The sequence below is a fragment of the Pararge aegeria genome, chromosome 18 (assembly GCF_905163445.1).
Source record: "Pararge aegeria chromosome 18, ilParAegt1.1, whole genome shotgun sequence".
NCBI classification, from domain to species: domain Eukaryota; kingdom Metazoa; phylum Arthropoda; class Insecta; order Lepidoptera; family Nymphalidae; genus Pararge; species Pararge aegeria.
The window spans coordinates 10,947,940-10,962,599 of NC_053197.1; the positions used below are offsets into that span (position 1 = coordinate 10,947,940).

The following is a 14,660-nucleotide window of genomic DNA, read 5'->3' on the forward strand; positions in this document are numbered from 1 at the left end:
AGTATATGCACTTTCAAATAAAAAAAGAATTATTAAAATCGAATCAAATTAAACGGAGATATGAAGTAAAATTGATAAAAAAAATTATACCAAATTTTATTTAAATCCGTTCCGTAGTTTTCACGTGATGCCCGGACAGACAGACAGACAGACAAAAATTCAATACAAATCTGTTTTGGACTCAGTATCGATTATAAAGCATACCACGGTCAAAATTTTCAAAATATATTAAATGTACAGAAATCTTCCAGTTACAGATTTATTATAAGTACCTATAGATGAACTCGACGACTCCTTAGGTGCATCAACAATTGCAATAAAAATTATTGATAATTGCAACGATGCATCGAATCCGGTCATCTCACGATCATAATGGAACACCACTAGACCAAATAGGCAACGTGGGAGCAGTTATTCAAAAGGATAACGTTTATCAAAATTCTACATAACTTCATAAAAAGCGTCAGTCATAGATACAGTCGGATAACTAAAGCCGAACTTAATGAATGCAGACGTCCTTGACAAGGACCACAGGACCGTGGGTCTCGAACAACGGGATGGTCAGGTTGGACACACGGACCGACTAGCACAGTTAGTTGTTTCCAACGTAACTGGGTCATCTTATATATAAATGTGAAGTTCAAGGCGCACCACTCATTGCAAGTTAAACTCTCGCACAAGCAAGACGCACTTTCACCGGTGACAGTTCGCTACCTCGTGGAAGATATCGATAAGTGATCAGTGATTCAGTGATATTGCCCTTTGGAAAGAGATAAGGTAAGAGATTTTGGAAGTTAAAGGTTTTGCAGGAAGTGAACATTTAAATGATCCCGTGAAAGTTCAATGGACGATACCAAAGGGTGAAATTTGCAATTTTCCTATATAGTAAAGTGTTTCGGTGATGTTTATAAATGTATAACCAAAAATTTTACGGTTAAGTTATGAAAATGTGTCGCATTCTACTTTTCCCTCCATAATAGTGTACGCCATCTTTTGTGAAAGTAGATAAAATATCGAGACATTTCGACGTTCTGAATGGAGAAAGTAAATTAAAATGTAATCCAAGGTATGCATGTTATAACTTATGTCACATTTTCATATCATAGAAACATTTTTATTAATATTTGGTTTAAAAAAATGTAGGATTTCCATTTACTACTTGTTTCTATGTAGTTACATATACGACAAAAAATGTCCACCGCAAGATTAATTAAAATTTTACACACCATAAAAAATATATATAGTGGTTTTATAGGAATGCAGAATAAAAATAGATCGTTATTTTATTTGCAAAAAATTTTCGAGGGGCATCTTCCTCTTGTCCAGGAATCCTTCTCACAATCCAGAATTTAAAAAAAAAAATTTAAATACCTACTTTAATATTAAAAGCGCGAATAATAGTTATAGCTTCGGCCTCCCTTTAAAGGTCCAGATTCGATCCCCGGCACGCACCTGGCACCTATTACTTTTTAAGTTGTGTTTTTTTTTAATTTTTATATGCAATTAAAATATCACTTGCTTTAACAGCAAAGGAAAACATCGTGTGGAAACTTACATGCCTAAGAGTTCTCCATAATGTACTCAAAGGCGTGAGAACTCTACCAATCCGCACTTGACCAGATAGATGAACTACGGCCCTTCTAATTGTGCGAGGAGAAGTTTCCTGTAGTGGATCGGTAATGGATTGATAACGATGTTGATCTAAATATACTAAATGACATTGAAATCCTTTACAAACTTTCAACATTACAGAAACAAATAAACAAGATTTTTTTTTGGGTTCTAAATAGATTTTATACGATTGGATTGCTGGAGACAAATATTTATGTAGGGTTAGGACCGGAATTAGGACATTGGCGGTGACCATCCTGTTGCATCGGTGAGCACGTGCCGGTCCCGATAATTATCAAAGACATGTGATAATAGTCGTAAAGCCCGCTAATTCACATTGGAGCGACGTGGTGGGTTTAAAACACAGACACAGGCCTTCTCTTTCATAGGAAAGCAAGCCTGCAGGGAGCTTTGCGACGTTCATATGCATAGTAGATATTATATCAACCTACGCACATAGGATTATTTTTTCATCTAACAGCGGCGACCCATTATAGTGTCCAATGTTCATATGTAGCTAATCAATAATCATATGTATCATATAATTCTTATGTGAAAGAAACAAAGAAAATTTCAACTACAAATATTTACGATAATAATGATTAACACGGAATAGAAAACTCGAGATATAGCGAAAGTAAGCAGCACGGTGCGGCGGAGGTTCAAAAATCTAAAGAGTTCTTCAGCCTCTCCCACAAAGATTTAACGGATTATGTAATATTATAAAAAAAAAATGAGGTTAAAACGAGGTCTAAGTTCGAGGCAAAGCTGAAGAACGTACATAATATATCTTTTAAAAAATAGTACAATAACAACGCTGGTTTTGTATGAATGACTATGACGCCATTATTTGTTTGTTCTAAAGTCTTATTCATACAAAAGCTTCTCATTAGTAATGTGTAACAATAGATAGCGGAGGTTACGACGATTTCATAGTCTGAACATGCTCTCCTCGTGGATATACTTTACACATGTAAATGGAAACCTTCACTTTCTAAAATATGAAAATACGCATTCAACTCTGAATTAGACGTGGTTCATGAAAACAAAAGACTGTGTAGTTGTTGAGCACGCTTGTAACAACAATGTCATACCAACCTATTAGGCTGCGTCAAGTAGGTATGTCGTATTCCATTTGCGAAATTCAATCCCAATCAGACTATATATATATATATATATATATATATATATCTCGGATTTTTTAATTTATTCCACGTTCCTGCTTTATGTCATCCCGGGCTTTTAAAACCCTGTAAACGCCACAGATCTTTGTAGGTACCCCACACTTACTAGGAAAGCAGGTACTTTATTTTAAAACTTGTCATAGATACATATATACATACATACATATATACATATATACATTATACATATGAATTAATATTTTCTTTAATTCAGACTTTTAAAGAATTTCAGTTTTGAATGGACGATGAAACTTTAAGTAGCTTAGACGATAAAATTATTTTAAAAATCCTTATAAACTCATACAGATATTAGATTTACTATTCGTTACTAGGGCAAATAAACAATAAAAATAATTTTATCGTCTAAGGCAATTAAAGTTACATACGTAGGTTGCCTGGCAGAGATCGCTATAATGTCGCCTTTTACATATAAGTATATTATAAACACTTAAAAGAGTACCTTTAAATAAAAGAAACACTACTATTTTATTTTTAAATTTTGCGCTAAAATAATGGGGAAGACCATCGTCAATTAGTTCCGCCACGTCAAATGTTTCATAAAAACGAACTGTCAGTCTCCGATACTTTTCGTTATTTTTTTTCGATTTATAACACCGTGGATGTACACGGTGTACGTGACAATAATACTCGTTTTAATAAATTAACAAAAAAAAACTGAAACTTGAAATTAAATATAAAATCACTAATTTTAATAAGATTATGTTTTGATCTACCAAGCTACAGCTAAGTGATAGCCACAGACCCTTAACCCAGACTGGTGACAACTGACAAGTAAGTCTTTGCACCCAGCCTCCTCTGCTTCAAGGTTTTCATTAACCTTTCTCATTAATGAGATTTTTTTTCTGTTTAGGTCTTCTATTTATTATTTTGATACAGAACTGACAGGCACCATAAACCAGTGAGCTTATAAATATACCCAGTATTGTATTACATCAATGCTTTGAACGCTTTCTTTTAGCAAACTTGATGGATATTGTGGCATAGACTTCAAATCCTGTTGTGGATTCTTATCAACAAGCCGTCACAGGTGATTACGCTTTCAGATTGATCCTTTTTATCCGTGTCTTCTCATGGTTGCATTATTAGCGGTCTTGATCCGTTCTGCGTAATAAATATTCCTTTCCGGACACTCTGTTCTAAAACATCTTGTTTTTTTAGTCTTTGCATATCACTCATTCAGTTAATTCAACGTTCAACAACAACCGTGGCATTTTCAGTCAAATCTGTTCCTAATTTATTTTATTGATACAATATCCCTTCATTTTCATTGAAGATGGATATATTACAATTAAAACAGTGAACAAACACACTTTCGCATTTGTAATTTTTGTTAGAACAAATTGGTATGCGATCGCGTTTTACTTCGGTAGCTGAATAAAATCTTAACGGTTTACTACGTTTATCGTTTTATCTGTTAATGGAGCGAATCACACTCAATAACGAGCTCGTCGCGATCCAAACGAGCTTCTAACATTCAAAAAAGATCAGCGATTAATTTATTGCTAAGTACTCATCAATATCACCATAATATATTCGTTTAATTTTTTTCGCTTCTATGTTGATCTTTATTAAACTGCCGAAGCGAATTATCCATACCTATGCGATATACTCCATAGATCACGAAAATAATAATATAAGGATGGCTTTCAAATGAACCTTGCTGTTAACTTTTTTAATCATTCATGGACGATACTGCTTTGATATGCATGAAATTCATTGGTCACGTGTTTGAGTTTCATATTAGGTGCCTATGTTCATGCTTAGGTTATTCTACTGGATATCTAAATATGAAAGTATGAACTAAGCTATTGCACCTTCTGGTGCATATTTATTTATCTACCTCTTGGTTTCCTAATTTTAATTACTTATCGAAATCTTATTACTAAACCCTCAAAGAACTCTGGATTTTAAAGCAACCGGTTTACCACTAGACGAGCTAATTAAAAGTCATGGAACGTTCGCGGATAGTGTCGAGAGTGGCGATGAAAGCTGCTACGATCCAAATGGTCAATACAGTCGGCGTGTTACCGTCTACTAAGATAAATTTCTTGTATGTTATAACAAATTACGTTTTATTATTTACTTACATGATGGTTGTGCAACATCGCTTTTCGACATCTGGGTAGGCACAATACCTTTTTAAACTGACGTTATAATTCAATTCAGTCTTATCGGTATCCACTTATTGTGAAAAATTTCCCATGTCAGTCACTCCATCATCGATTTTATCAGCTGAACGGATTTAAATTTATTGAATTGACATCACCAAGTTCAGTCTCTTTTGCCGGCTAATAAACATAAATATTATTAAAGAACCATACACGAAGAGAAAAAAAACCACTGGTATTTAAAATAAATTATCAGTGATGCTCGCAGGATGGGATGTTTAAAAGTCAAAGCTGTTTATATTTATTAACATGATTTGATACAATAATTTTGAAGTGTGGTTAGAAAAATAATGGTAGCGCGAACTATCAAAATGTTTTCCTTTTAAAATTAAAGAGAGTAAACCACAATGAGATAACTTATATTACATAAAACCCACGTAATGTTAGTGTAATAAAAGGACAAACTAACAAGAAAAACTCGGTCACTTATATACCAACAGTCCGAGAAGGCGGCAGCTTTCATAATATTATTTTTTTTAGAAAGCAAACAATACCCACCTTTACTAAACAAGTTCTCGCCTCGCAGCTCGTAAACCATTCTGATTCACTCCTTTCATATCCAAAAAACTTTAAAGTGAAAGTTGTGACGACGCGAGAGGAATATAGTCATTCACCGGCCGTTGAGTAACAAAATTATTTAAACGTAATAAACTGCCTCCAATAAAAAAGTTGATTATTATTTATGACACACGATGCCCGCTTTATTTTTAAATCAAATCGTGAAACCTCATTACGTAACAAAGAATTTATACTTGCATAACATATTCTCAATAGTATGCAGGCTCAGGAAATGAATAATAAAATCCTTTTTCGAAAAGTCCTGCGAGTCGGCAATCGAGATGTTATTTCCGAAAATAGCCGATAAAAGTATTTTTTTTACTAACGAGGCAAATACCAAGCCAGTTGTAGAAAGATTGTGATACAAAGTGGTACCTTTTAATGACCTTGACCGCAGTTCTAACGTGCTGTTTGTTCGACGGATGAAGAAATGGTAGACCAGATTCAGTCACTGAAACTGTTGAAATGAAGAATCCCCAACCTATATATTACGTATGGTTAAAAACATTTTAGGGAAAAAATGCTCAAAATTAGCTGATAGACACTTCCGGTATAACCATACCTAAAAACCCATATTGAATGTAGCTGCCGAATCAGCGTGTGTAACCACACGCAAGTGGCTTTAACTTCGGATTTGAACGGTATTTAATATTGAGATTAGTTATTAAATTAAGAATGCAACTATGAGTAGGTAAATAACGATTAAAACATGTGCATCTTGAGCCGATGTACCGTTTGGTCCACTTTGCGAACACCGTAACGGTGGTGGTGCCGGAACACTTACGCGTTTGTGGAACATCAATTGCATATCTTCACACTTCAATCGTGCCTACGTCCATAATGTATAGATTCATCATACAGTAGCAATAGAGGTATGGGTATTAAGGTCGTGCAAGGTTAAACGAAAGAATGTTGGCAAAATAGTTTATAGAAGCATTTAGGCGTTATTATTTTAGTGTCAAGAAAAAGCTTAAAAAATCATGATTGCACACATAAATGATCTGACGATATAGCGATCGATGATAATGATGATCTGCACTCATGTTTGCTTCGTATCCCTATACTGGTCAAAACTGGTGAACGTGCTTGACGGAAGTAACGAAAATTGGTAATTTATGAATATCGAAGAATATAAGATATTTTTTAATGCAATGTGAATTACTTTCACATGATTTTTTTGGTTTCAATCCATCATTTTTTCCAGAACCCTCCTAAATAGAGAGTTTATCTCAGTAGGTACACACTAAAATCTAGCTGCTGAAGTGGATATTTGGATCTTTTTAGTATGTAGGAAAGGGAAAATTATATAAAAAAAGAGAAATGGAAAGAATCTTCTCAGGAGTGCCCATAACATAATGAGAAAACTAGGATAATTCAATTTTATCACCAAATTTTGGCAAAGGAGCAGAAGGTATCAAGACCACGACGTTACATGCAATTAAATAAGTATCAATCAAGATTCAAAATGGGAGAAACACCAAATACCTAAATAGAAGAAAAAAGAAAAGCTGTGTAACGTAATATGTTTAAACTTTCACGGACATTATGTATGTCCGTCTTATGTCCGCCGACAATTACTATTATTTACGGTGAAGGCAGAAGGTAATCGACGCAGTCGCCACACTATTAAATTAAATAGGTGTCAAGTGTCGTTTTTTTGTATGAAGCAAATGACAACATCAAGTAAACGAAACTTATGGGTTCTACTTTTAAAACTTCTCAATATTCGGGAATTCGGGTCAAAAAATGAACCTAAATAATATGAAACGTTAGATTACAAGTAGATTTGATCAAGTAGATCGGTACCTAGTTAGCAAAACTCCTCAGTTTTCGAAAAGGGCAGACAGTAGAAAACAGTATTTCAAGCTATGAAGTAATTTCACTAGTAATGTTAGCAGCATATTTTAGAATATATCACTGTTTCTTTGTAATCAAATACAAAATGTCCACGGCTGAATAATCAGTTCGTGTTCACATCCGCGTGTGAAACACGCACAGGCAGACTTGTGCACGGTTTTAGAAAGCGGCTGGCACGCCGGACCGGTCAGCGAATGGGCAAAAAACTTATCAAAACCGAGAAATAAGTAATCATTTTATGTAACACTAGCAGATACACCTACATTTACCTTTATAATACTGTAAACTTTTGCTCTGTAGATCCCATCCCTTCAATTTACTTATGTTCATTAAAGGTCAAGGGTGGTATTCCTTTAAACGTACTCGAAAATCACCTAAAACTCTGTATCAAGTTTGCTATTCCACTTAAGATATAACGATCGGATGTATGTAAAAGACCTTTGAATGTGCACCAAAATCTATTGAAATTCATATAGCAACGCTAACTGATTCCATTACTGCAAACGCAATCAAAGTATCTCTAAAATGGAAATCAAAGAATCACCTACTAGTAGAACCTTCATCGTTTTTGGCCCATACCTACTCGAAAATTCAACTTACTAACTTTTGGTTATTCGAGCCTTTCGAAGACTAAATTTTTATTGTTTGCCCGCCCGTACCCAGACTCTGAATATACGCATTCTTTCGAACCAATGTAAATGATTTAGGTACAGTAAAGTGCCCTTATTCGGATGACCACTTCAGAGTTCAGATGCTACATGAAGCACTCGTGGCAGCCTTCGTTGAGCTGATTTATAAATGCCCTATAAATCGGTACTAGGGACTAGAGAAATAGGACGAGAATTTCTAGTTCTAGTACCTGCGTAAAAAGATGATGAAATCTCTCAAGTGCCGGAGTGAAACTGTCAACTTTTATTTTTCCACGGTGAATTTCCGATGAAAGTGTAGAGCCAGTTAGCCGGCTGCCGAGCCATAATAGCAGGTCTGAGCCCTCGCTCCGAAATTAGAGAAACGTTAACCTTCCACAACAGTGGAACACGCGACCAGCCCGCGATGCTTTCACCCATTGACATGTTACGAGCTTATTCACCACTGCTTACACTGTTTACACGCAATTTTCTAAGGTCTACTAGCAATAAAAAACTTCTTTCGTAATATTGTAAATGAAGAATTGGAAAAAAATATTCAGTAGATAAACGTTCTTTTATAAAGTTAATAACACAAAATGGGTCCGAAAATTTAAGCGCAAGATACTTATTTATTATTTTAATCGTAAAACTTTCGTTAGTTATCATCTATGAGACTATATTAATTTACTTTTAAATGCAAATGCTTTTATGAAAGTAGAAGATAGTTATACAACTTAACTGGCAGCGTTAGCCGGTAGTAGTTTGTGCCATTGTTTATCTACCGAGGTCATACATTATCGTATAAGAGCAGTATCGAACAATTATTATTGTTTAAGTTTGATTGTTTAGCTTTTTCAACTTATTGCCAATAGGAGAGTAGTTACATGTATGCCCAAGACTACCTAGATAGGGCCGGAGGCTAAGATAAATACTTCACATTAGAACACGGTAGGATTTCAAAATAGCTTGCCAAATAATTGCAAAATATCTTCTGCCTTATTAATGAACGTGGCATGACGTCGGAATAGTCATGTAGTGGTTTATCACTTCCCGACTTTTCTACTTTTCAACCTTATGCGTAAAATAAGGCCTTGTAATTTTAAAATAATAACAAAAAGAGCTCGACAGTTCACTCCAATGCAAGACGTTTGTATGAAATTCGGTTTTAAGAAGTTGGCGAAAATTAAATCTAAAGTTACATAAAATAAAAAAACGCTTTTTAAAAAGACGTATCTTGAGGGTGGGATACCTATGCAATATATGTCAAGAAATATGATGAAAGTTTGTATGGGCCATTTTACTTATAGATGAGGAACCGCACGAAGTCGCGGGCTACCGTAATTTGCCCGTCACCGGTTACCGTCATTAATTTGTTATTACACTAGGATAGTTAGTGTATGTAGGAAATTCTTTTTCGTTCAAAATCAAACGGTTAAATGTGGGGTTGTGCGGTGGTGTAAAAAGGACAACAATATTTTTAGGGATGTCAATTCAGCTAAGAAGCGCCGCCGCTAAACGCTTGGTAATTCTATGTAAACAAGCACAATGAACGCGAGTAGCGACGTTAATTTGCGGTTTTATATAGGCGACATCCGCTACGTTGAAAGTGAGGTTTCCCGCGTAATGCAGACAAGTTCAGTCGCAAGCGCAGGGTCACTAGGTCAGGAGGCCGATGAGTTTGGTTCTGTGACCATTTTTATGGAATACGTACGTAGATAGATAGCGATAAGATAGCATTCAAAAATTCAAGCAATAATTTCCCAGCGATTGTTAATCTGTAAAGAAATTACAAAAATTTATTTTGTGCCAGCGGAATTATAGCAATGGAATTACAAAATAGTCAAAATAGGTTTAATATAATAATGAAAAAAATGGTAGACGCATACATAAAATTCTATGCAGTGGTTTAAATACTAAAAAAGTTGGTTTAGAATACAATAGGTACTAAATATTTTTCTTAGTTCATCTATCCCTTATTTTAAAATAGAAATTTTAAATCTATGCATGGTTTTGTTCTGGAAACAATATTTATTACTTCTTGATTTTTAAAATATACTTTGGTTTTAAAAATAAAGAAAGAAAAATATGTTGAAAGAAAAAAAAAATTAGAAGATTTATAATTTTTTTAATATTTCCAAACGAAGTTTGAAGTAATTGAAATATTGTTCACATAATAATAACCCAAGGAAGAAAAAATGCAGTGTAGATTTGTATTAAGTAAATAAGAGATATAAATATTTTTACAACACTAATAATTACCTAAGTATGTATCTGAAGAGAGACACACGGGCATATAAATAAAACATTAGCTCAGTCGTCACTTGCTGAAGCAAAATTTCTCCAGAGAGAATCTCGTAAATGCACTTCATACAGACGGTGAGACGCGTCCAGCTTGATACGTGAAATTACCTAATTGCTTTTTCTGCGTTAAGCAGTTTTAACACTAGCCTTCGGAAGTATTTTTATTTTTCTTACTAAGGTAGAGCTAGATATTCATTGTTCAACGTATCGGTAACCATAGAACATCTGGTATGTGGTCTGGTAGTCGTAAAACGGTTATAAAGGCCAAAGAAAGTAGTCCGCGTAGTAATGGTAATTCGTGACCGTGAATATTAACTTCAATTTATATAAGTTAGCACTTCATTAAGACAGGTGCGAGAGTTGACATCCGAACTACAGTTAGTGAAGACCGGGTCACCCGTATTAGAGATTGTCGGTCAAACCGCTAACACACTTCTATACCGGATAGATGATCAAGCAGCGTATCGTTGGAGTGCATCTTGACTGTAATAAAATAACTAATACTGCATAGAAACTTTCTTCAGGCTTTAGAAAACACTCAATCCAGTTTAGCATAAACCGAACAAAATAAGTCTTGCTAAACGACATTTTAAATAAAAAAAGTTGTCAAGTAGCGTCCACTTTCGTTAAGTGTCTACTTTCTTTGAATGTGACAAACAAAAGTGAAATGTAATTAAAACGTTTAATAAGTAGATAAACAGTCAAACGGCGCCGATACGATAATTATTTTAACGGACATCCTCCAATTAGTCTAAATCCTCGTAAAAATACTACAACACGTTATGAGGGGCCACTTTCTATGAACAACTCTGAACACAGGCAATCAATCCAAGCGAAGAATTATTCACTCATAAGAACACTTTCTAATCGACGCAACGTCCAACGAGACTATACGGTTTAACGTACGCGCTTTTATTTTTATTACATTTAATTCAATGTACCTACATACAATTTTGTTTTTGTTTTCAGAATGCATCAGAAGGTGACAGGCTGGGCTCTATTAGCCCTTATCAGTTCGTCAGCCATCCTTCATACACTTGCGTTTCCTCAGCCACCAGCACTCATCTCACAGGTACATTATGCTTTACTAACCCCTCTATATAAATTTTATTTCTGATTACAGTTTAGTTGTAATGTACCCGTGCTACTGTTTAAATTCTACTACTATACACTACGCTATATTTTTAGAACCCCGGCGCCTTCAGTGCCTTGTAGTAAGATCGTGGTTATGTTATTTTGAGTAAATGTGTTAAAAAGCTATTTATTATTCCCGTGTACATACATCAACTTAACCGAAGAACTTTACTGCTAGACAAAGGTATTTTGTGTGGTCCACGAACTCATTTGAGTATATCTACTTGCCTAAATGAGGATCCAAGATCTATCGCTCCTCAAGGCAAATGCCTATTCTCACTTTATTTAACTGCGCAGCTCGTTCGAGTTACGACGGTAACTGTATTTCTTTTATGGAACTCCGCATTTCTTTTTTGATAATATACCAAGCATAAGCTATTTCCATTTAAATGCCCGGGCACAAGCCATTATCTTAAAAAGTGCGCCTAAATAAATCAACCTACATTCTCTTAGCAGAAAACTATAAATTTATGAAAAGGCTCTCTGCGAATCGGCCGAGTCAATTTGATTGTGTGGTGATATAATCAGTAGTCAGACGAAAATTATTTTAAATAAAGATCAAAAAATATACTTACTTTTGAAGAATAACTAAGCAGGATGCAATAATAATACAATGTTTCATTAAATTGTGTTTCAGGCCACAAGTAATGTTCGAACACAAAACCTCCAGTATTACAGCAATTCATTGCCACTCTCTCATCGAGAACAAATAGCAGAGGAACGTAAGTTCGCTGAAAAACCCAACGCGTTAAAGAAAGTAGCGTTGGATGATCTGGACGACATTCAAAATAATTCAATTTCGGATGGCGGATTTTCGTGGTCTAACATGCTGGGTAAGAATGACTTATTTCTTTATAAAATATATAAATATATAAATAGATAAAATTCTTAAAATTCTTAAATAGGTAAGGTTTCTTAAATAGATACTGCTTTTCCTATTCATTCTGAATTAATACAATTATTGTGCTAAAATTATATTTTTAACTTCAGGTATGATAATGCACATGATCTTCAACCCTGGCGGCAACGGACCCAACAAGAGTGACAACTTGGACACTGATGTCGGCTCACCATCCCCTTGGGCCAGTTTAATATCTATGGGTTTCAAAATCTTAACTGCCATTCTTGGAGGAGGAGCATCGAATGACGGCATCGACAAGGTCGACAACGGAAATTCTCCAATGCAGGTATTGACTGTTAACTAAGATGGTTATTTATGTTAAGCGCATGAGATAAATTAATATTGTTAAACTTCAATTCAGCAATTTACTGTACAAATATACCTTTAATTATTTGCAATATACTGATCCACTAACATTTTTGTAGATATATCGCATATTAAGTTATTATGGCATATTAATTTAATCTTTCACTCCATTAGTGTAAAGCACCTATAAAATTCATTCCTCACCTGTACGTAGGCATTCCAAATTAGATTTTAGAAACCTTCATGTAACGATCTTCACACACATTAGGGCTACCTCAAAGAAAATAATTATTGTAAGTTAAAATCTTTGAGGTGTTCCTAGTTTTATTGTAAATAGTAAAGTTTGGTTATGGAGACGGTTTCGCTTCTCGCTTGCTTCAGAGTATATTGGCCGCGGTTCTGTCGACGGTGCTCGGTGCAAAAGATCCTGATCAAGTCGCCTCCATGGCAAAGCAGGCTGGAGAGGTACGCGACCTATCCTTCCTACCCATATAGATTTTCCATTTCATAAATTGCATACTTCATTTCATAATTTGTCTTCACTGTTTTCTCTGGATTTCCTTAATTATTTATCTCATTTATTATTTTCCTTTCAGTTTATCAACATCGTCGTGAATCTTTTGGATGCTCTTAAGACCTCGTTATCACATCGGTCTCTTAGTGCTCGGTCAGCAGGCCGTAAGGACTCTGTTAGTGATGCCGCCCTCGCTGGTATTGCTATGCTCAAGACCTACGTAAGATCTTTTGGGACAAACGATGACAAATGCCTTCAGAAATACGTCTGCGATGCAAACAATGAATGTTCCAGTGATATTGGACCCAAGAGTGTCTTCTGCCAACTCGGAACGTAAGTTTCTCTGCTTTTTACAAACCTATGAAAGGAAAGACGATTTTATTTTGTTAGATTATTAATTTGTTTTTTATTGTTTCAGCTATGCCGCAAGCTTTGTCCTGGAGAGACAGTCAGCGGGCACTTTTGATCAATTTTATGAGGCAGGGCGCCGTGGTCGTTCTGGAATCGATTGCCGTCAACTCTACCTCGAATGCAACGAGGTTTAATCTTTTAGGTCAGCTTAAGACCCACTTATACGTAAAATTCCTCCAAATAATTTAAACAGATGATAATAACGAATAACACGTTGTGTGAAAGATGGAACTTAAAAACAACTTTTGTTTTAAATTGAATGGAATATGGTCATCCGTTTTTAAAATTTGAGAACTTATATTTCTTTTTGAAACGTTAATTTTTTTCAATTCAGTTTATGTGCTTTTTATAAACCCTTTGTTTAGCTTTGAATGGAAATTGGCAGTCTGTTGAAAATATTTTATCCCATCGCACAGTACTTATAAACTGCATAAATATAGGTATTATTTATTTAAATTAATTATTTATTTAACTTATTTTAGAAGTTAATACTTAGATCACGTTAAACAAACCACAAATGTGAAGAATATTAAAAATATTCCAACTTAAAAATTTCTAACATCCAGATCCTTTAAATTTTATGCTTAATAAAATTGGTAATGAATTTGTTTTGTAATTCCGCCAATTTTGTGTAATTAATGACTGATGTAAAGGGTGATATGATTATATTTATGTCACTGGATAGTTAGTAATGTTATTGTGTATATTTTTGTGATGGTATGATTGAGGACGTCCTTGAGTGAATGTGATTGTAAAATAAAATTTTAAAATGAAACTATCTTTTATTTTTAACTTCACAATAACTTCAAAAACTTAAGTTAAGTTACCTACTATAATAATGAAGTCTAATGCCCAAAATACATAATAAACAATCAACTTAATCCAAAATCTTAAAATCGAAGGTAAAATAGATTCGTCCTAACCTTTCCTAATATTCCATATTAATAAGGACAGTTCTACCGTTCTACTAATGCCCAAAATTAGTAATCTAGCAAATCCAAAAACTTCAGATAGCAGATTGAGGTCAGTTGTGTTGTCCTTTCTGTACTCTTGGTAGATAAGAAT

The 14,660-nt window shown here is 34.6% G+C and overlaps 1 protein-coding gene across 2 annotated transcripts; it reads left to right on the plus strand.

Moving 5' to 3' along the window:
- Positions 1 to 663: 663 nt before the first annotated feature.
- Positions 664 to 14,030, plus strand: LOC120631502. Of its 2 annotated transcripts, XM_039901115.1 has the most exons (7): positions 664 to 777; positions 11,299 to 11,401; positions 12,101 to 12,296; positions 12,454 to 12,650; positions 13,052 to 13,135; positions 13,267 to 13,517; positions 13,603 to 14,030. In XM_039901115.1, exons 2-7 carry the CDS (start codon positions 11,300 to 11,302, stop codon positions 13,727 to 13,729), a joined length of 957 nt encoding a protein of 318 aa, XP_039757049.1. In that variant the 5' UTR covers positions 664 to 777; position 11,299; the 3' UTR covers positions 13,730 to 14,030. The 2 variants fall into 2 exon arrangements, with proteins under 2 accessions (XP_039757049.1, XP_039757050.1); XM_039901116.1 differs by lacking the exon at positions 13,052 to 13,135.
- The last annotated feature ends 630 nt before the right edge of the window (positions 14,031 to 14,660 follow it).